The following is a 26215-nucleotide window of genomic DNA, read 5'->3' on the forward strand; positions in this document are numbered from 1 at the left end:
AGTAAGCTTCCCAGGGACACTGATAGTAAATGGAAGAACTTGGATTTGAACCTAAGGAGTCTAGGAGGAGCAGAAGTCATTGCACAACACTTTTTAAGCCTGTATTTTGTTAATGGGATGTCTTTGGCCCTTCTCCCCTGATTTGCCTTTTTAGGTTACTTATACATTGATAGTCTAAGTTTTCATCCCCACCTCTATTCATCTCATTTCATCCTGCATGCTTCCATCCATTTGTCATTCATCCTCTCTCTCTTGAAACCCAGATATTTTCTAGATCTCCATTTTGATCTCCCATAACTACCTCAAATGCAGCACATCACAAAATGGGACCCATCACTGTGCCACCAAGAAAGCAGCCCTGTAACCCCATTGGTGATTGTAACCCCATTTGCTTAAGTTAGATGCCAAGAGGTCATTTAAGTTGGCTGCTTCTGCCTTGTCTCCTTCTTAACTGTCCAAGTCCTCTACTGCCTGGGCCCTGCCTTTTTCTAGTTCATTTCTTCCCCCAATCCTTTCTCAGTCTCCTCATTTGCTCTTCTTCACAAACATACCAAGTTTCTTCTTACCTTCAAATGTGTCTTAGCTTCTGATCTGCCTTAAATAATCTTCCTTTAGAGTAGATCTGTACATTACTAGGTCTTTTATGATATTCATGTCTCTGTAAATATCGCCTCCACAGAGAAGCATAACGTCACCTTGATTTAATCACTCCAAGTGATGTAAACTCTATAGAATTCTGTTCATCCTTATATAACTTCCCCAATCACCATTGCAAGGCACCTCTTAAATACGTTCTAAGTGTAATAGAGGGGTGAATTTTTTATTAGTATACATGAATTGAACAAAGAAGGGCTGCATATATATAAATGTATCCCAAGTGACCTTATACCTTCTCTCACCCTCACGTATGCTCTCTTTCTTAAAATAATTTCAACAGGTTCCATTGTTCTGCTTTTGTACATGTGAAACATATTACATTTTCATACACGTGAGCATACTACTTGAACTATATTAATTCCCATTCACCCCTCTTTGTTAACCCCCTTCCCTTGGTCCCCACCCTCCTGACAGAGTCTGTGTTATTTTCCTGTTACTCATATTTTTTAGTGTATTAATTGTGTACCAAAAGGTTTTCCTTGGTATTTCAGATGTGCATATATTATGTTTGCTCAGAATGTTTTGCTTTTATAGAGATGGATTTGACCACATTACATTTTTTGCAGGTGTGGACATAGCTTAGTAGACCTTTGTGGTACAATTAACATGTGCTAATAAGAATAAAAAGTGCGGGGGGAAAAAACAGACAAACTCCACTTTCTAATATTTTTGTAAGTTCTGAGTTTTGCATTTAATTTTACTTTGCATTTATTCTTTTATGTGTTACTGAGGCTTTGAGCTCAGGGCCTCCCATTTGCAAGGCAGGCTCATTTAATTCTTTGGTTGTCTCCAGAGATAAAAGTTTCCACATTGTTGATCATTTCCCACTCTTCCTCTACATCTGTCATCCCGTGGTCTAACCTTGTAAGTTCTGTTGTTATGAGAGCTTAAGGACCTGAATTGTGCTTTATGTTTAGGAAGTCATCTCACCTCCTCAGGAAAGTGAGTTCTAGAATATAGTTGGTCAAAATAATCTTTATCAATCATTAGCTCAAGTCCCTATGTAATTTATTGGCTGAGCCCCAGAGTTCTGACCCTGTTGTTCTATATGATCAAGTACTGGAGGGGACTATTTTCATCTATGAGTTTAAGAACAAGGTCTCATAAGATAATTGCCATTCACATGAAAAAATAAACCTATTTCCTGAGTGCCTGTAATGTACTGGGCACTGGGTGAGTTCCGGAAGATGGGTTCAGTTTGGGTTTCAAGCAGATATCATGGTCTAGTGCATTTTCTCTTCCTTGAATTTATAGTCTAGGTAGAGATCACAATCAAACCATTCTGATGAGACTGTGTCGGACATCTGGGTACCTAATAAATCCCTCAATTTGCTGATTATATGAGGGATGTTTAGCATTGTCCTTTTTGTTTCTCTGTTTCCTCCCTCCCTCCCCCCTTGCTTGCTCCTTCCTTCCTTCCTTCCTTCCTTTCTTTTTTCTTTCTTTCTTTCTTTCTTTCTTTCTTTCTTTCTTTCTTTCTTTCTTTCTCTCTTTCTCTCTCCCTTTCTCTCTTTCCTTCTTCCCATCTCTTTCTTTCTTTCTTTCTTTCTTTCATTCGTTCTTTCTCTCTTTCTCTCTCCCTTTCTCTCTTTCCTTCTTCCCATCTCTTTCTTTCTTTCTTTCTTTCTTTCTTTCTTTTCTTTCTTTCTTTCTTTCTTTCTTTCTTTCTTTTCTTTCTTTCTTTCTTTCTTTCTTTCTTTCTTTCTTTCTTTCTTTCTTTCTTTCTTTCTTTCTTTTTCTTTCTCTCTTTCTCCCTTTCTCTCTTTCCTTCTTCCCATCTCTTCTTTCTTTCTTTCTTTCTTTCTTTCTTTCTTTCTTTCTTTCTTTCTTTCTTTCTTTCTTTCTTTCTCTTTCTCTCTTTCTCTCTCCCTTTCTCTCTTTCCTTCTTCCCATCTCTTTCTTTCTTTCTTTCTTTCTTTCTTTCTAACTTTCTTTCTTTTTCTTCCTTCCTCCCTCCCTCCCTCCCTCCCTCCTTCCCTCCCTCCCTTCCTTCTTTCCTTCCTTCCTTCCTTCCCTCCTTCACCCCTCCCTCCCTTCCTCCCTTCTTTTCCTCCTTCCTTCCTTCCTTTTTTCTTTCGTCTCATAATGTAGCCCAGGTTGGCCTCAAACTCTTGGTCCTCCAACTTCTGCTTCTCACATGCTGGGATTATAGGTTTTATTCTATTGTCAAAATAGCCCTAAAGAATAAGTTCTATTCCTATCATCCCCAGTTTTTTTTTTCTTCAGGGAAGACTGGGTTTTGAGCAGTTACATAATGATCAGGATGAATAACAGAGGTGTTAAGGTGAGACTAGACCCAACTCCCCCTACCCTGACTGTGGCTCAGGAGATAACTTGGGGCAATTGTAATCTGTCTCTGTGATGGCCCAGGTGAGAAGGTTTGATAAGTCAGCAGCTGATACAGAGAGCTGGGAGCAGAGGTGTGAGGCATCCTTGTGTGGGTGGGATGCCATGTCTTCTGTTTGCTTAGGGTATCTCCCCGTTGAGAACTTACCAAGACCAGGGGGGCGTCATGGAGAACCTTACCTCCATGTTTCTCAAGTAGCCTAGGCTTCTGGCTCTTCTGAGGAAATGGGTTAATTTAAGCACTTAAGTGGTAAGGTTGAGTGTCCTTGGTTAGGTCACTTTTGAGATGGCATAAGTGAACTTCCAGGGATTCTCAAGCTTTAATTACTCCAGTTAAAAACCAGACGGTTCTTGGAGTGGTCAGTTAATGACCACTTTTCCTTTTTCCCCCATGAACACTTTCTTCCATTCACTTCTCTGAATACAGAATCCCCTGCTTTTCTACCTCCTGGGTCGATGTGTTACAGAATTGCTTACTTTATCTTACATTTTTTAAGATGCATGCATTTTGGCTTTGCAATGCTTTGTGCATAGTCCTCTGAGTGTATAACGAGACTGTGCTGAATGCCCTTGCTATTGCTGTGGCCAGTCCTGTGACTTCTCTTCTGTTTGCTGCAGGTGACAAGAAATATATCATGGGTCCCAAACTTTCCACTCTGGATGCCACTGTCTTTGGGCACTTGGCACAGGCCATGTGGACCTTGCCAGGGACAAGGCCTGAACGGCTGATTAAAGGTGAGCTCTACCAACCCTTCAGGTTTCAGGAGATGCTGGGCCAATGCCTTGATCTAGACTGTGCTTTAGGAAAACATGAGGCCGTGGCTCTGGACCAGTTCTCTGCCTGCTACTTATACAGTGGGACCTAATACTTGTGGCTGAACTAGAGCTTGGATTTTGTTTAGTAACTGCCTGTGTTTTGCTGGCCTTCTTCACTGTGCTTCAGGCAGTAATGATAGATCACTTTTTGGTATACTCAATACTGCAGTAAGCAGGCTAGGTAAGGCCAATACACCCACTGCTGTTTTTGAGTCTGAACTGGTGTTAGGTATTTTCAACATAGGCATAAGTATATTTGAATTGAATATTTGAGGTCAAGGTATTTCTTTGTCCTATTCCAGAGGGTTAATGGAGATCACAAACAGAAGCAGAGAGCTGAGCAGTCCAAGGTTGTAGGAGAATAAGGAATAAGTCAACGAATGTCAAGTCTGATGCCATAGAAAGCATTATCATCAGTGCTATAATGTGCAAAGAAAAACAATTTTGGTATATTTGGCTATAAGAGCTATAAGAATTTTAATTCTTGGGCTGGGAAGGTGGCTCAGTGGTAGAGCACTTGCCTTGCATGCATGAGGCCTTGGGTTCGATTCCTCAGCACCGCATAGGCAAAAAGAAAAAAGCCGGAAGTGGCGCTGTGGCTCAAGTGGTAGAGCGCTAGCCTTGAGCTGAAGAGCTGAGGGACAGTGCCCAGACCCAGAGTTCAGGCCCCACGACCGGACCCCCCCTCCAAAAAAAAAGAACTTTAATTCTTTTTTAGTGGGGAAAGTTTGACCTCAGGGCCTCAAACATGCTTAGTTATACTTGCTTTGCTACTGGTCCACCACGTAAGCCACACCTCCAGCCCAGCTTTTGCTGATTAACTGGGGAGTGAAGTCTTGTGGTTTTTCTGCCAGATTGCCTTCCTTTGCCAGACTTCCTTTCCTCAGTCTGATTGAGATCCTAAACAGATAGAATTGCAGGCATAATGATTTACTATTCTGAAATTCTTAAAATATGTATGTGTGTATCTCTGTGTGTTGATATGGATATAGATTGGAAATGTTACTTGTTGACCGTAGAAAGTTGAGAAAAGCTAGAGAAATTTTAAAATAAAAATAATTATCCACAGAGCACTATGTAAGTATCATGCTATACATTTTCATTATTTATCCATTGTGTGTGAATATTTTTACAAATTGAGACCACATCCAAGTATAACCTGCAGGTTTTTTAAAATCCCTGTATTCTGACTTGTCCCCTGGTCAATAAGTATTCTTCCAGAATACACTGTAAAAAAAAAGAGTACACTGTAGTAGTTATATACTATCCCTTCTTATTGCTATATTATAATTTATGTGATCAATCTTTTTCTGGACTTGAAAGTTGTTTAAGAGCCCTTTAATCCTAGCTTTTCAGGAGGCTGAGATCTGAGGCTCACGGTTCAAAGCCAGCCCTGGCAGGAAAGTCAGTGAGACTCTTATCTCCAATAAACCACTAGAAAATCGGAAGTGGCACTGTGGCTCAAGTGGTAGAGCACTCGCCTTGAGCTGAAGAGCACAGGGACAGCACCCAAGCCCAAAATTCAAGCCCCAAGACTGACCAAAAAAAAAAGTTGCTTAAAATAATTGTTGCTAATATTCTGTAGTAGAAATTATTGTTCCCTGAGGCTAAATCCTGGTGAGATACTTGCTCTTGGAGTATGGAGTAGTTTCCATTATCACCAGCAATGTCTGAAACTTTTCTACTTTGAGTTCCTTGATTAGGGCTAAATATAATTCATTTTTAGTATTTTTCCAGTAAGAAAAGAATCTCAGTTTTGTTATTATTTGTAATTGTGACATTTTAACTGTGGAGTCAGAATGGATACTTTAGTCAGCACACTCATCTGTGTTCTAAGAAAAATTTCACTCAGCTATTTTTACCAACCATGCTTTATTGTAATTGGGTGTATTGGGGGTTTTTGTTTGGTTGATTTTTTTTTTTTTTGCTTTTTCCTTGATAGATTAAAAAGTGGGCAAATAGCAGGGCACCAGTAGCTCACGCCTGTAATCCTAGCTACTCAGTAGGCTGAGATCTGTGAATGGTGGTTCAAAGCCAGCCTGGGCAGGAAAGTCTGTGAGACTCTTATCTCCAATTAACTACCAGAAAACCAAAAGTGGTGCTGTGGCTCAAGTGGTAGAGCGCTTGCCTTGAGCTGAAGAGCTCAGAGACAGCGCCCAGGCCCAGAGTTCTAGTCCCATGCACGTGCACGCGCGCGCACACACACACACACACACACACACACACACACACACACACACACACACACACACACACACATGCACAAAGTGGGCAAATGCCCTTGGAAAGCACATAAAAGCATGTCTTCACTTTCATAGCCTTCCACAGGGAAATGGTCACGAAGAGATGTGTGTATGTGGGGGGCTGAGAGCAGAAAGTTCTTGATTTGAGGTCAGCACGGCAGGGAGGGAGGGAGGGAAAGGAAGCAACAAAACCTATGGCTAGAGGTGTGGCTCAAGTGGTAGAGTTCCAGCTTAATTGTGAGGCCCTGAGATCAAACTCCAGTATTGAAAAAGTCTGTCTGTCTATCTATCTATCTATCTATCTATCTATCTATCTATCTATCTATCTATCTATCTATCTATCTATCTATCTATCTATCTATCTTCATGTGGCTCCAAAGAATATCCTTAGTGTAACAATGTTCCACAAGTTGGTGTCAGATTTTGTATTTGTAAGCAATGCTGCCATCTGATGGAGGAAAAGTAAAAGCTCACTTTTTAGAATTGGGAAAAGCCAACTACTGGGTCACATTTAGACAAATGTCTAGACAAAGTTAGTGATTCCACAAAAGTGTTTAATTTCAAATTAAAATGATTAAAAATATATTAATTTTACTGAATGTTTTGTAGGCTCAGTGGGCCATAAAGTGAATTCTTAGTGTACACCTGCATACCCATCCTGAAAAAGTTACTGTGTAGCCCAGTTTATTCCCTACCACATTTCCCAGCCCCAGTGGCTCAATATCTTGCTTCAAGTTCCATGAAATAGCAATGGAAATTTATTTCTCATAGTTTTGGAATTTGGGATGACGCGAATCGGGAAATGGCAGATTCAGTATCTGGTAAGGGCCTACTTTCTAGATCATAGACAGTAAGTAAGGAAGTGAAGGTATAGCCCAAGCGGTATAGCACCAGCCTTGATGAAAAGCTAAGCAAGAGAGTCAGGCCATGACTTCAAGCCCCCCCCCAAGTAACTATAGACAGTGAATGCTATGCCACATGGTGGAAGGGCCAGGCAGCTCTTCTGAGAGTCTGCTATGAGGCCTCTGCCCTCAAATCCAATCACTTCCCACCACACCTCTCCTAATGCCATCACCTGAGAGGTGCATTTAGGGAGGTCATTCTGACAGTAGCACTATTAGCTCTGGAGCCTCAAGCACTAACTTCACTGTCCCTCCCACACTGCAGGGGAGCTGATCAACCTGGCCATGTACTGTGAGAGGATAAGGAGGAAATTCTGGCCGGAGTGGCACCATGATGATGACAACACCATCTACGAATCGGAGGAGAGCAGTGAAGGCAGCAAAACCCACACCCCACTGCTGGACTTCAGCCTTTACTCAAGGACAGAGACCTTTGAAGACGAGGGGGCAGAAAACAGCTTCTCTAGAACCCCAGACACGGATTTCACAGGACACTCCCTCTTTGATTCTGACGTGGACATGGATGACTACACAGAACATGAACAATGCAAGTGACGGTGGCCCGGTGGCCCTCTGCCTTCTCGGCTGCCACTGCCTTGTGGGTTGGTCCAGTTCCTCAGATTGTAATCCATGCAACCTGAGAGGAGAGGAGGAGATCTTCATGCTTGGCCCAGTTTTCACATGCTAACTGGACAATAGCCGCCTTAGTTCTTTCTTTCTTTCTTTTTTTTTTGTACCAACAAAACACAGAACCATTCAGATGGCTGCATTAAAAACAAACAGGCAAACAAAAACAAAAAACAGAAAACCAAACTAAACAAACAAAAACCCCCAAAGTCAGCATGGTTCCTGAAATCCATTTTTGTTTTCATTAGAAAACTAATTTTGTGTGGTAGAGCAGGTAAACGAGCAGGTCATTGACGCTAGTGTTTCTGTTGATTTTCTCCAACCAAGAGTTCAGTCGTGAGATGGATTTTGAATCACCTTCCATCCACTAGGATTTGAAGTCATGAGAGATATCCGCAGACAAAATGTAGAGATTACGGTTCTTTGGTGGCTGCTTGTCCTTTATGTGTGTAATTGTATATTGGGATGTAAATCAAATCAAGTCCATAGGTAGTTAATGGACACCTGTATGCGTGAAGCACTAAGCCAGGTGCTAATCAGTATCAGTTTGACTTTACACCCTGCCAGTGACTAGCTGTGTGATTATGGACCAGTCCTTTAACTATTGTGTGCCTCATTTCTCCCACCCATAAAGTGGGGTGACAATACTCTCCACCTACCTACCTCACAGGGGTGTCGTGGGGAATCACACAGTGACATACAGAAAGCCCTTGGGAACTTCTGGGAAGTGTTGGACTTGACCACATTTTATTCCTTATTACACTACACCCCCATGAAGCCAACAGCTACCACAGCCACTTGCAAACACAAACCCACCATTAGGACTCGGTTGTCATTCCTTTTATGATCTGGCTTGGGTGCAAACTACTTATTGTTTTTATTGAAAGATTCTTGGAAAGTGTTTTCGCAAATCACCCATGGCTACAAGTGGTCTCAAGTTCTACCTTGTGTCTACAGAAAAGTTTCTCGCATTGTCTGAACTCACATTGGAGTGTTCTTTGTTGACTCTGAGGCATTAAGTTGACCATGTTTAATTTATTTAGAATAAGGCTCAGGAATATAGGAGGTTCCTAGAGACAAAGGGAAAAGTATTTGATTTTTGTAGGCCCAGGATTGCCAACTTGTAATGTCTTTATTTCCCCCCCCCCCCCAAACAAACCTTGCAAAGATGTATTACAAAGAGGAAAAGAACTGTGTTACTTCAGTCAAAGCACTCTGTACAGTGATAGACATACAGTTTTATGAATATAGTCTTTTTGGTATTTTCCACCATTGCCCAACCCATTCCTGTTCCCTGCTCCCTCCTCTCTCCACAGAGCACATGAACTGTTGGGTTACCTGTATTTGCAGAAGCACTCCATCTTTGTTGACTGAGAACATTGTCCAGGGACATAGAAGGTGAGGATCCCTGGGGATGACTATAGATTTGGTCCAGGAGACCCAGCATGTCACATCACCCTTTATAACTGCAAACAAAGCTCTTTGCTTCTGACCCTTCTGTCCGGGTGAGGAGTACTCAGTATGGGGTTGAAGAGGGGATTTTGTAAAAGACAAAAGCTTCTGAGAAACTTGCATAGTTGTGGGGAAGGGGGGGGGCACAGAATCTCAAGGGTGCTGTAGATTCACAAAAGGGTAAAGGAGGGAGAGTTTTTGAAACTGCCATTTAGGCAACTTCAGAGTTTATGGAAGTGGGAATAAATGCCAAGGTAACCATAGAAATTCTTATTCTGTAGAAAACTTGGTTGTGAATATTTAATTAAGAGCATTCCAGTTGAGGGGGCTGTTGGGTGCTTCGTGAGAATGCGGTAGAAATGACAGGCACCAGTAAGCCCATTTGGGGCTTAGCATCATTTGGGAGGACTGTTGTAAGGGCAGCCTGGCAGTCCTGTGGGGTAAGGAAAACCTGGCCTGGATGTGTGAACATAAGGAACAGATAAACTACATCACAAAACTGAGCTGCTCACTCTACATCTTCAGCAGGAAATGTTCAAAATGTTGCCTAGCAATAGTTTATTCTTTTTTATTCTGACTCTATAGCATTGAGTGTAATATCTCTTTGCTATAAAAAGGATTAAGGATACATATGTAGATTGAGATATAATTTTTATTATGGATTGCTTAGACTTAGGTTGTGGAACAACTCATTTCATTCAGGCTCATTTCAAAGAGGTATGACTGGACATGATATGGCCACCTGGATATCTGGGTACATAACTGGACACTTAGCATTTTGTAGTTGCAGGCTTCAATTCGAACCTGAGAATATGTACCAGTTTTATTTTGCTAGCATGCGTTAGGCAAACAAAATGACCAAAACAAAAGGAAGGCTTTAGTTTTTATGTGTTTTCCCCCTCCCTCCTCTCTGTCTCTCTCTTCCTTCTTTTTTCTTTCTTTCTTCCTTCCTTCCTTCTTCCTTCCTTTCTCTCTCTTTCTCTCTTTTTCTTTCCTTCCTTCTTCCTTCCTTTCTTTCTTTCTCTCTCTTTCTCCTTCTCTCTCCTTTCTCTCTTTTTCTTTCCTTCCTTCCTTCCTTCCTTCCTTCCTTCCTTCCTTCCTTCCTTTCTTCCTTCCTTTCTTTCTTTCTTTCTTTCTTTCTTTCTTTCTTTCTTTCTTTCTTTCTTTCTTTCTTTCTTTCTTTCTTTCTTTCTTCTCTTTCTTTCTTTCTTCTCTTTCCTTCTTCCCTTCCTTCCTTCCTTCCTTCCTTCCTTCCTTCCTTCCTTCCTTTCTTTCTTTCTTTCTTTCTTCCTTTCTTCCTTTCTTCCTTTCTTCCTTTCTTTCTTTCTTTCTTTCTTTCTTTCTTTCTTTCTTTCTTTCTTTCTTTCTTTCTTTCTTTCTTTCTTTCCCCTTTCTCTTTCCTCCACTTCCTTCTTCCCTTCCCTTTCTTTCCTTTTTACTTTTGAAAACACTGTCTAACCATGAGTTTAGGCTGGCCTTGAACTCGCTGTTCTCCTATCTCAGCCTCCAGCATGCCTAGATGCAATGCACTTTATTTTTGAGCTACCCATGTTTGAAGGGTTCTCCAATCTGAAGAAGAGGTGCTACTCTTTCTTTTCTTTTTATTACCATAAATAATTTGTACAAAGGGGTTTCATTGTGATATTTCCATACATATATGTAATGTCCTTTGATCAAATGCATTACTATTACTCTTTCTGATCCCCTCCTCCTTTCTTCAAAACATTTTTACCTGATTTCACTGCTCCATTTGCATACATGTGTATAAAGTACTGCGAACTCTCTCCTTTTACCCAACTTCCTCTGCTTTTTTCATCGTAAGCAGTCTATGTTTTGCATTAATTTTAATGTCTAGATTCTGCATATGAGAGAGAAGCTTTGATATTTGCCCTTTTCTGTCTGTCATCTTTCACTGAACTTGGTGATTTCCAGTTCCATCCAGTTTCCTACAAACAACATAGTTTTATTCTTTATGGCCAAATAATTGTATGTGTATATACACACACATCTATCTGTCTGTCTGTCTGTCTGTCTATCCTACCTATCTATATTTTTTCTACCCAACCATTGTTTGGTGAACATCTAGGCTGATCCCATAGTTTGGTACTTAGAAACTGTACTACAGTAAACATGGAATTTCAAGACTTTTTATTTTATCTTGACTTATATTTCTTTGAATATAGGCTCAGGAGTGGTATAGCAGGATCATATGTTTGTTGCAGTTTTAGTTTGTTGAGTGTTTCCGTAATGATTTCCATAATGGTTATAGTAGTTTGCATTCCCACTAACAGTGTGTGAAGGTTCCTTTTCCTACTGCAATCTCCCCAGAATTTGTTGTTGTTTTCTTAATGATGGCCACTCTAACTAGGGTGAGATATAATTTCATTGTAGTTTTGATTTGCATTTAACTTATAAGAAAAAAAGAAAAACTTAATGAACATTCTGGTGATGTGGCTTACTTGTTAAAGTTCTGTATTTCTTTTTTTTTACTGGGAAATCATTCAAGGAATCATGATCTGTTATGTTAGCACAAATGCTACTGATTGGACAGAAGCCTTACTGATTGTCATTTAAAAAAATCCTCCCTTGTATCTGCATCCCACTGTTACTCATCAGGATTAATGAGCAGCAGTTGTAAGTTCTGCTACTTATCAGGGCAGATGTAAGGATAAGATACATATATATATATATATGTATGTATGTATGTGTGTGTGTGCAGAAATTGACTCTATTATTAAACTTTGCCATAATTTGTTACACAATTAATTGTGCATACCAAGGCCATAGCTACCAGAAGACTGACTATAGACTTAGAACAGTCTGGACATCAGTCACAACGGCAGCCTAGTTTTCAAGTGAGGCCTGCCATGTACACAGAGATAAGGACATGCTTTGTGAGGCAGATGGAATTCAGGGAAAGGAAATGATAAAGATTTTAGTTTACCATATTGGTCTTGCCTAGATATGTTCCAGAGAAAGTGTAGAATCATAGAAACGCATAGCTGGTCAAAGAATTAGCTCTAGGAGTACCCCCTCCTCCCCAGGTTGGCCTATGACTCATCTATGTATTTAACAGACAGAACCCAGAGCTGAGGTCTTTCCCCTTGCTTTACAGGGTTCCCCCCACCCTGCATTATACCACCCAGCCTGGTTTCCTTATAAAACCTATGCTTCTGAGCTATCACATGACTAACATATCCCCATCCCCTCCCAGAGTGTGCTTGCAATCTTCCTTCACTCTCATCCCTGTGTCTAGTTAGCTTTGTCCAGGCCAATTCCAGAGTTAATAGTGGTGACAACTTCTGACACCTTTTCTTCAGTATCCTGTGAGAAGCACTGCTAGGCTCTGCGAATAAGAACAAGATAGATTTCCACATCACCAACTCCTCATTCTTTCTTATCTTCTGACTGATCTGTGCAAATCACTTCACTAAATATTTACTGAATAGCCATCCTGTGTTTGGGTGAATGTTGGGCGTGGAGTGGGCTATACACAGGCATGTGCTCTGATTTCAGGATCCTCTTTTGCTTTGACTCCTGTGATAAGCTTTGTTTCCCCTCTCTCTATGATTGGCCACTTCCAGGATCCATTCCACCCATCACCACCAGAATAGCTCTGGGAGAAGCTCTCTGGCTCTTATGAGTATCCCATTGCCTCAGAACAAGGGTTACTCCGTGGGGTTTGGTGTTCCATTTTATTCCCTTGTCTCCTGCGGTGCCTCTGCTCGTGCCAGCCCTCTCCCGAAGTGCCCCACCCTCCTCTCCACTGGCACAAATCATACCCATCTCTTAAGACCCAACTTCATTAGTTCCGCAAGAGGAATTCCCTGCTCATTATAATCTCTCCTCCCTCCGAAAACAAAGCATAAATCATTTCCTTCCCTGAAGGCTATATGGGAAAGGTTTGTATTATAAAGTAGTGTGTGTGTGTGTGTGTGTGTGTGTGTGTGTGTGTGTGTGTGTGTGTGTGTTTGTGTGTGTATGTGTGTGAGAGAGAGAGACTCCACTGATAATCTAATGAGACCTATCCTTATTTCTAGAAAAATACATATATGCAAATATTTAAAAATTTACATATAAATTCAGATTTAGAAACCTGAAATTGATCATGGATTCCTCAGGGAGTTCCTAGACCAAAGTTGAAGAGGTTTTGTTTTAAAGAGTTCCCAACTGCTCTTGTTGGAGTTTATTCATGTCTTTAACATATCTAGTCTAGAGAGAAAATGGGTGTGAGATACACAAGCAAAAATAGTCTCTATTGTTATCTACCAGGAGAATGTGCTAGGTAGTAGGGAAGAAAGAACAACTAGCTGTTTTATATTATTTGAGAAATAGCTTTGTATGGATGAGTTTGGAATTTTGTGAGTGAAAGGGTTTTGTTGTCACTACTGGTAACGCAAAAGTTGGTTTTTGAACATCAGTCCTGGTCTAATTTACCTTCATTTCAGCATGACACCCACCACTTCTGTGTGAGTAGGCTAATTAGTGTGGGCTAATGGTAGAAAGAAGAGTCTGGATTTTCTCTTCTAGAAGATCTGCACAATCAGACAGTGGCTTTTGTTGTATCTCTCCTTCCCCTCTTTTTTTTCTTTTCTTTTTTTTTTTTTTTAAAGAGTAAAGTTGTTTTTGGTGTACCTGTTTATGTCCTAGGATCTTTTGTCTCTTTTTCATGTGGTACTGTTTGAGTCAGAAAAGAGCCCATTTTCATTGGTACATTCCCAGTCTGAGTGCTGAGTTCTACCAGCCAATGTTTAACAGGCCAGAAACAACAAAACAAAACCAATCAACCAACCAACAAAATCCAAACCTGTGCGTGGTTATGAAGTATCTGACTTTTATTTGGAGCTGAATGAGTTGCAAAGGTCATAAGGATCCCTCCCTCTGGTGGTTGGGATGAAGGTGTCCTGGTCTGTGGCGATTCTGGCTAGTGGTGTGGGTAGAGGCCTGCATAATTGAGATGTTTTCCTCACTTGATTTCTGTGCTGGAAACAATTTCAATAATTCCACTTCCTCCTCCTCCTGCCTTTCCTCTTTCTCATTGTTACTAACATTGCTATTATTTTAGTCCCTAACTTTCAAGAATATTTTGAAAATATTTACATTTCCTAAATCTTAAAGTAAGGTTGCTGGATCCAGCAGCTTTTTGCTTTTCCCCTTAGCAGTGGTTCTAGAAGGTACTGAAAGATAGCTTGGGGGGAAAGGGACCCAGCTGTCTGAGAGCAGATGGTGCAGCCTCCTTGACCAAGACAGGGAACTTGCTCCCAGACCCAGGCTCTGTAGAACTCATGTTGCCAGCTAGACCATGACAAACTCGGGAGTTCAGATTTTATGAGGATTGTTGTATAAAAATGTCCAATATATTGACAGATGAATAAAGGGGGCCATTGCAATAATGAAGTACCTAAATGAATGTGGTCAAGCCAACCCCAAATTCCTGATCATTCTATGAATGGTATTCTGAATACAGACAATCACAGCAATGAATTTGATAGCCATCTTGCATTAGCCAATCACTATTGTTCCTTATTACAGCTATAAATATTTTGAAATAATCTACTAATGGCAGAGTAACACTTCATACTTATTGTAATTGGTAAATTTTATTAAAAGCAGTGTTGCTAAGTGAGACTACTTGGCTTCCCACCCTCTAACTAGAAGTATTTAGTCTTGTTTCTTTGTTTTTACTTTGTGGCTACAGAATACAGTAATGTTCATTGATCAGTGATTTTTTTTCTTTTTTCTTTTGTTAGCACTATAAAAAAATTTACCTCATGGTTTTCCTTAAAAATAGGATTTAGGCCGGGCGCTGGTGGCTCACGCCTGTAATCCTAGCTACTCAGGAGGCTGAGATCTGAGGATCGCGGTTCAAAGCCAGCCCGGGCAGGAGAGACCGTGAGACTCCTATCTCCAATAAACCACCAGAAAACCGGAAGTGGCGCTGTAGCTCAAGTGGTAGAGCGCTTGCCTTGAGCTGAAGAGCTGAGGGACAGTGCCCAGGCCCGGAGTTCAAGCCCCATGACCGACAAAAAAAAAAAAAAAAAAAAAATAGGATTTAGCTGGGTGCTGGTGGTTCATGCCTGTAATCCTACTACTCAGCAGGCTGAGATCTGAGGATTGCAGTTCAAAGCCAGACAAGATAGGAAAATCCTTGAGACTCTTATCCCCAACTACCACCAAAAAGCCAAAAGTGGAACTGTGGCGCATGTGGTAGAACATGAGCCTTGAGCAAAAATAGCTCTGAGACAGTGCCCAGGCCCTGTTCTCAAATGTTCTCTTTTAATAGGTATTCAGAGTTGAATATGAATGTTCGTTCACATTTCCTTTGTATGCCCTTCACTTTGGAGGCTTGTTAACCAAGTTTGATGTTTGTAGTTTAATCTGTAGTTATGTATGTTTTTTATGAGAAAGATTTGACTAAAACAATGTTCACATATTTTAGGAGGTCTCTGCTTCGTTAGGGTTGACTCCTGTCCAACAATTTTATGTCCAGCAATAAGCCTCAGAGGATCAGATCTTGCTTTCCTGGTTAACTGCATCATATCAAATATCTGACAAACTCAAACACAGATGTGAGCGATGCTTTCTCAGGGTCGTGATTGGGAAAATGAGGCGCTGAGTCGTTCATCTGGGAGTTAGAACTTCCCTGAGTGGGAGGAGAGAAGGAAATAGCAACCAACAGCCGCATGGTGTGATTGTGTTAGAGATGTGTCATGGACATGGAAAGATGTGTCATGGTGTTGTTTTTACTCAACGGTAAAATGTGCAGGTTTCCCCAATCAAAGGCAAATGTAGTCTCTGTATATACTCTCTACAGGGAAAGGGTTGTCTGCAGATGTACAAGTGCACAGAAAAGTACGCAACCAGCTTTGCTTTCATCCTGACTTCTATGCACATGCCCCTCTGAAGCTGAGCCTGGGAACTTGCAGAGAAGCTTGAGGAGGAGGTGGGGGAGGGGAGGTCTGGCCCTAATATATTCCTCCCTGGATATTTGAACTCTCTCTTAGTCTCCCCAAAGTGTTGTGGTATTTACTTTCCATTTTATAAAGTACTTTTTTTTTTGTAGAAAGGATTTTACATGTTTTGAGACACTTAAATCATCCCTCATTAGGCAGTGGGCTCCACATCATTGTGCTTAAGTCACTTCACTAGTAAGACATTCTATGCATAGCTCTCAGTGTTTTTCTTTGTAATATACACATATGTATATACGTATACACTGCTGTGTATGTATATACTGGTCTCTTAGCAAGGGCTGAGCACCTGTGGCTCATGCTTGTAATCCTAGTAAGGAGGCTGAGATCTGAAGATTGGGGTTTGAAGACAGTCCAGAGAGAAAAGTCTACAAGACTCTTCTCTTTATTGCACACACAAAAGCCAGAAGTAAAGCTATGGCAGAAGTGGTAGAGTGCTAGCTTTGAGCAAGAAAGCTAAGACACAGTGTCTAGACCCTGAGTTCGAGCACAGACAGACAGACAGACCGACAGACAGACAGACAGACACACACACACACACACACACACACACACACATACAACATAGCAGATAGAGAAATTTAAGAAATATATTTTCTGGTACTCCGTAGACTTTAAGAAATGGGGTGAGGAATTTCAGAGGTAGTGCTTGGGAGGCTACAGTTGCATAAAACATGTGTCTGTAATGTGTGGCGAAGTAGACATACAGTCGGCATGGACCAGGGGTTTGATGTCAAGGTACTTCCTGATTTTTATTTAATAGGCACTTAAGTGAAGGAAAGAGTAAACAGTGAGGTGCCACTTTTTATAGTTGCTCTTTAAAATTCTGGTTTGGGGACCACTTGATCTAGAATGCCTTGAAAATTCCTAAAAAAAAGTTTACAATATACTTATGTACACAAAATAAGAAAAGAGAAGGGGAAGAGACCCAAATAATGCAAATGCACAGTATATCGTTAGAGCATTCCAGAGAATTTTGTTAGTACCTGAAAACCATCACCTCACCAATTATGTGTTTTCTTCTACTTTTCAACCTTGAGTATCCAAAGATGTGGCAGATGCACAGATTTAGTTTCACAGATCTGAGATGGCAAGGGCCAGTCTTGCCATTTGAACCCAACATTTCAGCTCTGAGGGAGCCCGCAGTGGATACCGCCTGAGCACGTTAACCTGCACCATCTGGTTTGCAAATGCTGCGGCTAGCATCTTGATGCACGGGCCTGATGTGGGGGTGGTATTCCAGTGTTTATTTCTGGACCTGTGAGTTACTTTAGCACAGTTACTGTTCATAGTTTATAAAGCCATATTTAAACTTGTACACTTGATTGTAAGATAGATTTGAACCATGCACTATGTTCATTACTGTATATAAACGTGTATATTTGGTCTTAATGCTGTATGTATTTGATGTGTAAATGATAATTAACAGATATGAAATGGCTTGCTGTAAATGTGTTCATTCCAATTCACTTTTCTTTTTGCAAATTTGAACGTTGAAACTTTAAACCTACGGGAAGATCCGTAATTTCTCCATTTACTATACTGCCAAGAGGTGGTCTCTTAGATGAGTAGGTGGGGTATTTCAGTTGTAAACTTCTTGTAAAATTAGAACAAAGTGTTGACATTTTTAGACATGTAACTTTCTGATAGATTTCAAATAAGTTTTATTTAAAAAAATAGAAATAGGCCTCTGGAATATGCTGTTTTCCACCTTCTTCCTGTCCTACCCTGTTAAGATAAGCACTCTGGTAGAGAGGGAGAGTTTTGAACATTTATTTTTATTATCTTTAAGTAGTTGTTCAAAGGGGTTTTAATTCAACATGTCAGTTTATTCGTACCATGTTTCTTGGTCAATGTCACCCCTTCCACCTTTCACCCCATCTCTCCCAACTCTCACACACCCCTTAAGATGTTGTGGCTAGACCCTGTAATGGACCAACTACTTGTATAAGTATTATCGTTCATAAAGTCATCATGGTTCTCATTTTACAGATGAAAAAAAGGGGCATAGGAAGAGAAATTTGGACAGACCATGTCTTGGGGTCAGAGATGCACAGTAAGGTTTTGGAAATGTAAATCTTATTTCTAAATGTTCCACAGAGATATGTGTGGAGCGACATTCCATGGATAGCAGTGGCTATAGGCATGCCAGAATGGGATATGTAGAATTCTTGAAATAGGATATTAAAATTTGACCACATGATGCTCACACATTAGCTTCTCATCACATAGAACAAATTACAATAAAATAACATCCAAAAGTCCAGCCTCTGCTCATAAAAAATATCTAATTCCTGGAATTAGATACCACCACCTATAAATCTCACATTCTGAAGATGTTTGATTAAATTCTACTCAGTCAGCCCTGTTTTATTCACATGGAATCTAATCAGAAATGTTTAATGATGAATCTACATTTATTCCAATTTGGGCGCCAGACCCTTCTGGAACTTGTGTGGGGGTCCTGAACTTTGAGGTTTGCTGTCTGTCCTGTTAGGGAAGCATTATTCTTCTTCTTCCTTTTGGAACTCACTGGAGGGAAGGAAGCTGTTTTCTTTTCCAACATACTGTGTTTGAGAAATGTGGAGATGAAGGCTTTGCTGCCTTTGTACAGAATGTTCTGGTGATTCAGTACTCAAGGGTTCATCCTTTCCTCCTGGGGAGAGGCAGAAGAACTGGATTCTTGTTCACTCAGGAGCTGTCTGTGTTGTTTGTGGATGGTACCACTGTTGACACCCATCAAACACTTCCCAGCTGGGCTGCATCCTCTTAGCAACAGACTTTGATTTTAAAAATTGCCAAGGTTAAAGCAGCGTCTTCTTTGGATGAAAGGGAGTTTTAGAAAACAAAGAGGGAAGAGAAACCCAGCTCCTCTCAGGGAATGTTGCTGTGGCTGCTCTGTGTGTCCCAGAAGGCACCTGCTGTGTCGTGGGCCTGCACTCTGGCTATGAAGACACGCAGCCCTCCTGAGTATAGGGGCTGAGGTTTACCTTCCCAGGGATGTGGTTGGCTGGGTAACTCATCCTGGCAAATCCTATTTAAAAAAGGCACAGTCCAGGGATCCTTGAAAAGAAGGCACAGGGCAGACTGCACCTGGGGGCTTCCCCAGGGCCCTCCTCCCCCCTGCCTATGCACATAGGGGGGATTTAATTGTGCAGGAGCACCGTGACTTGCTGCCCTGGAGCACCGTGACTTCCTGCCCTCACAGGCTCACAGGCCTCCTTTCAGCCTTGGTAGGTGAATTCAAAGGAAGATGGCAGAAATTCTACCAAGCAACATCAGACAGGGCAACATCAGGCAGGAAATGGGTATGTGAGGAGGAGTAATGCTGCCAGAGTGTTTGGGAGATATCCCCAGATTGTGAGGAGGGCTTTTTTGTTTCTTTTTCTTTTTCCTTCCCTTCTCCTCCCTTCCCTTCCCCTCTCCTTCCTTCCTCTCTCCTTCCTTCCCCTCCCCACCCCTCCCTTCCTTTCTTTTTTATTTTTTTGTTTTTGTTTTGGTACTGGGCCTGGGGCTTGAACTCAGGGCCTGGGTGCTGTCTCTGAGCTTTTGTATTCAAGGCTAGTACTCTACCACTTGAGCTTTTTCTACCCACTTTCAGCTTTTTTTGGTGTGTCATTGGTCTGGCTTTGAACTGGGATCCTTAGATTTGAGCCTCCTGAGTAGCCAGGATTACTGGCATGAGCCACCAGTACCTGGCTTATGAGGAAAGATTTTGAACAGAGGACTAACAGGATGAAAGGGTACTATGTTTAAATAAGATTCATGTGAGTACTTGGCTGGTGATTTTGGTGGCTCAGAGCAGAGCTGGAGGCCTAAGATGGGGAATGGGTTGAGGGAATGGCAGGTGCAGGTGGGAGAGAAGAAACACTGGATTCCTTGGCAGGAGAGTCACTGGGATGAGGGAGGCCCTTCAGGTGACCCTGAAGTTTCCACTGATGCTCCAGGAGGAGAGGCAGGACTGGAACCTGTGAAGGGGCTAAAGTGAAACCACAGCCTTGAAGGGGTAGAAACAAATGGGCTGGGGAGAAAATAGCAGTCATCAAGAGTTTGCATTTGTATAATGTTCAATTGACTTTAAGATAATGTTGGAGTCAGTCAGTCTTGGGCCCTGGTGAATAAAACAAGGAGGCTGGCAGGTTGATCTGTGGTGCCTTCCAGCTCAAACCTTCCATCCTTCCCCGAAGGTGAATTCCACCTCTCTCTCACGGAAAGAGGAGTTTATTGGCCAAATCAAGGAATTATATATAACATTTACACATCACTTATTATATACTGTGTTCTTAACAGCTAACATATATCAACTCCTTTAGTTCTCTGAACAATCGTATGAGATACTGTCATTGTCAACCTCCTCCTCCTCCACCTCCTCCTCCTCCTCCTCCTCCTCCTCCTCCTCCTCCTCCTCCTCCTCCTCCTCCTCAATACCAACACCACTATCGCCATCACCATCACATCGCAATCATCATCACCACCATCATCCCCATAGGTATTATTTCTTTGTCAGTGGGTTATGAGTGGTGAACTTTAGTAACCCTCATGTTAATGTTATTCTTGCTAATTTTATGTGGCAATCTCAATGGACCATATGTGCCTAAAGGAAACGTTTTTTGGATGTGTCTGCGAGAGAGTGTGTGTGTATTAGTTTAGCACTACAGGAACTCATGTACTGTAAAAGAAGAGTTCCCAAAGGGCTGGAGACGTTCCTCCACCTTTGAAGAACAATTCATCAACATCTAAGTGAACAGAAACCATGCATACTTTTTCCTATTCCCAGCTCTAGAAGCTAGAGAATTTTTTCCAAATCTCCTCCATATAGTAGGTTCCTATCCAATGCTTTGAGTGCCTGAATAGAACAAATGCACAGGAAAGAGGAAGCTTTCCACCTCACCTTTTCCTGTCCCACTATGTGAGCTGGGATATCCCCCGTCATCTTCTCCTGCCCTCAGGTTGGGATTTACACATCAGCTCTTCTGGTTTTCAAGCTCATGGGCTCTGAATAAATTCCAGTACTGTGATTTATACCAGTGAGTACTCAGCTTACAAACTGCAGATCGCAAGACTCCTCCTCCTCCTCCCAAATTCCTTTTGGTTAAGTTTCTCTTGGTACCTACCCCTAACTCAGTGATAGCTATGAAGATAAACACGGGCCCTACTCTGATTGGAAGATAATGGATGAACTCACTAAGGCTTGACTAAAGCTAGATGCTGACAATAAGATATTTTGGATGCTGGTGGACAGCATCCTTCCAGCCCAGAAGCACGGGAGCCTCTGAGAGGGGTCCTTCCAGACTCTGCCTCTCTCCATTGTCGCATGTCCTAGTACTGATGGTTAATATATATATTTCCCCCTAGGTCTAATACCAGAAATGCTTGTCTCTAGCAGAGAAAGGAATAAACAAGTCATTCTTGGGTTAAATATATTTTCAGAAGCTGGGAATAGCTAAGACATGATAGTCCATAAAAGAAGGAACCTGAATTTGACTAAGTGTGAGGATCTATTGCATCCTTGGCCTCCTGAGGTTACTCACACCGTCATTTGCTCTCTGCCAGAGCTTCTTATACAGGAAGAAACACTAGCATAGAGCAATGCTCATGATGAAGGGGGTGGTGAGGTGTTCTAGCTTGGTGAAAATGGATGTGGAGTGTATCTGTGGTGAGAAAGGACTGGGTTTTACTTCATGGCACTCGGTTAGCAGCTTAGAGGTGGTGAGGGTTGGTTGTGTGTATATGTGTATGTGTCTGATGTCTTAGCATCCACGAAGAGTTCCTTTCCCCTTAAAACAAGCTTCCCCAACTCACGGTGCACTCATTCTCTCCTATGAGAAGAGTCCAGGAAGCTGCTTCAACAGAGCCTGGGAGCTCCTTCCTGAATGGCTGGTGATTGTATCCTGATTAAAGCTTTGTTTCATTTTTGTCATGTTCTTATTCTTTACGCAGGGATCCCTGGCTGGCTGTAGGACATCTGATTTCTACTGGGGAATGTTCAGATTTTAAAGTCTTCAGCAGCTGCTGGTCAAAGAAGATGCAATGCCCACTTCTGTCCACAGCCTGACACACGTAGTAAATGCTCAGTAAAGATTTGTTCCAGGAATGGACAGATTCTGAAGCAAAAGACAAATCAAATTGCAACGAAATACCCAAAGTTTGAAGTCTGACACAACACACTGTGTGAAGGCAGCCAGTAAATTACTCACAGGACAAAACACAGGTGACTGAAATATGGGCAGTCATTTCTACAGGCTCAAGTGGTTTATGCTGTCCTCAGCATCCCTCGATAGAATTATAGCCCCATAATTCAAATAGCTCCTGTTTCCTTGACATACATCTACCATGGATATGAATTCCAAGTCCTGACCGTGGCTGGCACTGTGTTTTTCTCCATCCCAGCACTCAATGCTGCCCAATAAAGTCTTTGGTTGGCATCTCCCACTTTTGGTGTCTTCATCCCTGGTTACCCAAAGCACAGCTGTTTATTTGTGTTACATTGTTTCAATGCATTAAGCTAGTTAGTGAGACTGACTATACTAAAACAGTGTATGGATTTCTCTTGAAGCTTTAGATATATTCTTTTTAGCTGTTGATTTGTGCATCCTATAGGAAGCAGATTGGGGTTAATGATGAATCTTTTTTAACAAGTTTATTGTAAAGGCAATGTACAAAGGGGTTACAGTTACATAAGTAAGGTCACAAGTACATTTCTTTTTTGAACAATGTTATCCACTCCATTTTCAACCCCCCTTTGCCACAAGTTGTAACGTTCGTTTCTAACATAGTGTCGAGTGAGCACGCTGTTCATTGGTTCACTCTTTGTCCCACCATTTCTGTGATTACCTTTCCCTTCCCCAAATCAGTTAAACTTATACATAAGACAAAGGGTACAGAAATCAAAACCAATGACAGCAGGGAATAAACCAAAGAAACAAAAAAAAAAAAAAGAAAGAAAAACAAACAGTACTCACACACAAAAAGAAAACAAATCCTCTTATTTTCATTGGAAAGAATGGCATTGCCATTCTTGGAAAAAAATTTATATTAAGTGAAGTAAACCAGACCCAAAGAAACATAGGCTGCATGTTTTCCCTCATTTGTAATAACTAGAATATGTCTAGAATATTCTTAACAGGTGAGCACAGTAGCTTAATAACTATGTGCATATGACTATATAAAATGATGCATCTTTTGCTTACATATTTTTAGCCTGACTTTTGCCCACAAAGATAGATGGAGAAATTCTGGGTGATAGGAGATAACTCGCCTCTTTCTCTTTTTTTCTTCTCTTGCCATAACTTTTTCTTCATAATAGAAACTTGAATTTATGGTAGTTTGTCTTTGTTTTTAGTCCTCTTTTCTGTGCTGTCCTATGTATGTGGCTGGTGTTATAAAACCAGGCAACCCCTTGGGACTTGATTTCCCCTGATGTCACATTTCAGGCAAACCTTATGGTTCCACTGCTTCCTTTTAGATAATGAAAAGCTGAGAGATCACTTCAGCCTCAAACTAGTTGGAGTTCTGTTATTAATATGTCAAGGTGGTAGTCAGAGCTCTGAATTTCATTCACCTGTTATGCATGGGTTTTCATCTGAAGAGGTATGTGGTACTCCCTTCTCTCTCTCTCTCTCTCTCTCTCTCTCTCTCTCTCTCTCTCTCTCTCTCTCTCTCTCTCTCTCTCTCTCTCTCTCTCTCTCTGCACATGTGCACAGGCCTGAGACTTGAACTTAGTACCTGGGCACTGTCACTGAGTGTCTGGGATTACAGGCATGCTTCTAATGCATGATGATTCTGAGGGGAAGATTTGTGGAATGTTGTGATGTGGTGATTACTGACTTACCTCAATTTTTTGTGGGCTTATTTTTATTTTTATGCCGTTCGACCTCTTGACATAATGAGTTCTACGTACATCCATACTGCTGTGCAAAGAAGTTCTTCCATTTATTTGTCCTGAATTACCCTTTATACTGATGATCCTATTTAAAGCATAAGGTCTATATGCCTTTTAAAGGTTAGGGCACTGTTTAGCTAGACACCCAAATATTTATATACTGAGACCTACATGAGTGTTGTCTGATTAATACTTGCCTTCTTGGGAAAGCTGTGAATAATGTCAACATGAACTACATTATTCCTGCTAAAAATTCATCCATTTAGTTTAACTTGCATGTAACGATGTCTGAAAGTCAGGAGCTGTTTGCTGAGTGCTGTTGCAATACTGTTGTAGCTCATTCATAACGAATGGCGATGAAGTACCTTCAGCATACCAAATGGGAGCATCAGCATAGATGGGAAATTCAGGGCCTCCTGGAAATCTTTAATATGTGATGACAAGAAAAGGGGAGATGCAGGGAGTCTCAGAGAAATCTGTGTTTGGAAAAAGACACCTTTAGTAATAAAATTGAATTGGAAGTTAAAACTCTGGTATGATCCATGTGCTTTACGTGAATGCCAGTTGAAATTGATCAAACTAGCTGAGGGATGGAGGCTGGTGAGAGCGCTGTCAGTAGACCCAGGAAGAATTGGGGAAAGCAGGGCCTCAGTCGTCCTTCTCGCCTCCTCTTTCCTTGTTTGCATTCTTTGCATTCTTGTCACATGCCTTTGTTCATGCATTTTCTCTCCTCTTTTTTAAAAAATAAGTTTTTTTATGTGAACATACTGGACAGAGGGGTTACAATTACATGAGCAAGGTGATGAGTACATTTCTTATCCAGCATTGTTGCCTCCTCCTTTGTTTTTCTCCTACCATCTCTTCTCTCCTACCTCCTCAACGACACTCCTTTTTCTCTCCTCTTGAATCTTTCACTTGCCAGGTCTTCGATTAGGCTACCCCCCACACAAATTACAGACTCCTTTATTCTCACCTCTCCATCTTCACTTTTTTCCTCTTTGAGACTGTAATTCCTTTACCTTAGGTCTTGTTCCTTTTTCCTTGGTAAGATACAAGCTTTTGCAATCTGGAGAGCCTTGACACCATTTCACTAGTTTCTTCTAATAGGAAGTCCAAGAGATATTAGGCTGCTTGTTCAAGTTATATAGACAGTAAGGGATAGGACTTTCACAAAATACACCTCATCTTGCCATTGAAAGAGACTGGATGCCTTCTTTGCTGTCAACCAGCCCACTTTGATCCATGTGTGCATTTATTTTTGCTGTAAGGAAGTATCCATATGTTACGATGATATCTGTTGTATGAAATATTAATTGACCGAATCATGTGTTGGAGCATGGAATGGATTATACTTCCTCTAGGATTAGTTAAGATTCACTTGCTTATAGCACTAGACATCAATGAGAAGAACTCTGTTGTATCTCTCACAAAGCTACAGGAAAACTGGGATAACCCTCCTTGGTGGACACTTTGGTGCTAAGTGTCTGACTCTAAATACATACATACATATTCATATATATTAGGGCAATAAAGAGATTTTTCTCAAACACAGTGCTGAGGCAAGAGGACTAAACGACACCAAAACTCTAGATTTTACTATGGGAGTGATGCTGATATAACTTTGCCAACCGCCTTTATTCATTCAGTCACTAAATAGGTTTATCGAGTGCCAGCCATTATTCTAGATGCTAGGGGAACCCTGGGAGTAGTTCTGCTCCTATCAGAGCTTAAACTTTAGTTAGTGTGTGGACACAGAGGTAAAAAAAAAAAAAACAACCAACAACAAATAGCAAAGATAATGTCAGATAATTACAAGGGTTGTGATGAAATCTTACCTATTGGGGTAGGAGAGTGGGCCCAGTGAAGTCAGGCTGAGCCTTTCTGGAAAGTGACATTTGAATGGAGTCCTCATCACATTCACAGCCAATTCACAAGACCTGGATGGGTAATGGAGTTTTCAGAACCTTCAAATGTCCCTAATATACTCTAGTATCTGAGAACTCATCTCTAACCCACAACTCAGGAGAGTACAACCCTGGGCAGATTGCTCCAGGGCAATGTGTCTTGATTTGGCTGTAGGATTTGGATGGCTGGTGCCTGTGCTGGAGCTAGTCTATGGAAACAATCCAGCTTGGTAAGAATTGGGCAGGGGCGGCGGGGGGGGGGGGGGACAAACAGATTTAGATGTAGTTTCCTTAGGAAGAATGAAGATCTCCCATCCTCCAGTGTCATACCTTTGTTGTCCTCATCTTCCCGTAGGCTTCCTCCTGGGATGTAGCTCTGAGAGTATTAGATCCAAATCTTCATGTAATAAATCGA

At 41.3% G+C, this 26215-nt stretch overlaps 1 protein-coding gene across 4 annotated transcripts in view; it reads left to right on the plus strand.

The window, feature by feature from the left end:
* Positions 1-22396, plus strand: part of Faxc (failed axon connections homolog, metaxin like GST domain containing) — a 55125-nt gene extending 32729 nt beyond the window's left edge. For 3 of the 4 annotated variants that reach the window (XM_070010901.1, XM_070010900.1, XM_070010899.1), the window contains 2 exons: positions 3622-3738; positions 7230-17944. In XM_070010901.1, coding sequence (XP_069867002.1) covers positions 3622-3738; positions 7230-7519 — 407 coding nt within the window. In that variant the 3' untranslated portion in view covers positions 7520-17944. Of the gene's footprint in view, positions 1-3621; positions 3739-7229; positions 17945-21954 lie in introns of those variants that run through there. The other variant, XR_011369428.1, reaches the window with a different exon arrangement.
* Positions 22397-26215: the final 3819 nt, after the last annotated feature.

Source organism: Dipodomys merriami, unplaced genomic scaffold, assembly GCF_024711535.1.
Source record: "Dipodomys merriami isolate MVZ:Mamm:240054 unplaced genomic scaffold, mDipMer1.0.p SCAF_8, whole genome shotgun sequence".
NCBI classification, from domain to species: Eukaryota; Metazoa; Chordata; class Mammalia; order Rodentia; family Heteromyidae; genus Dipodomys; species Dipodomys merriami.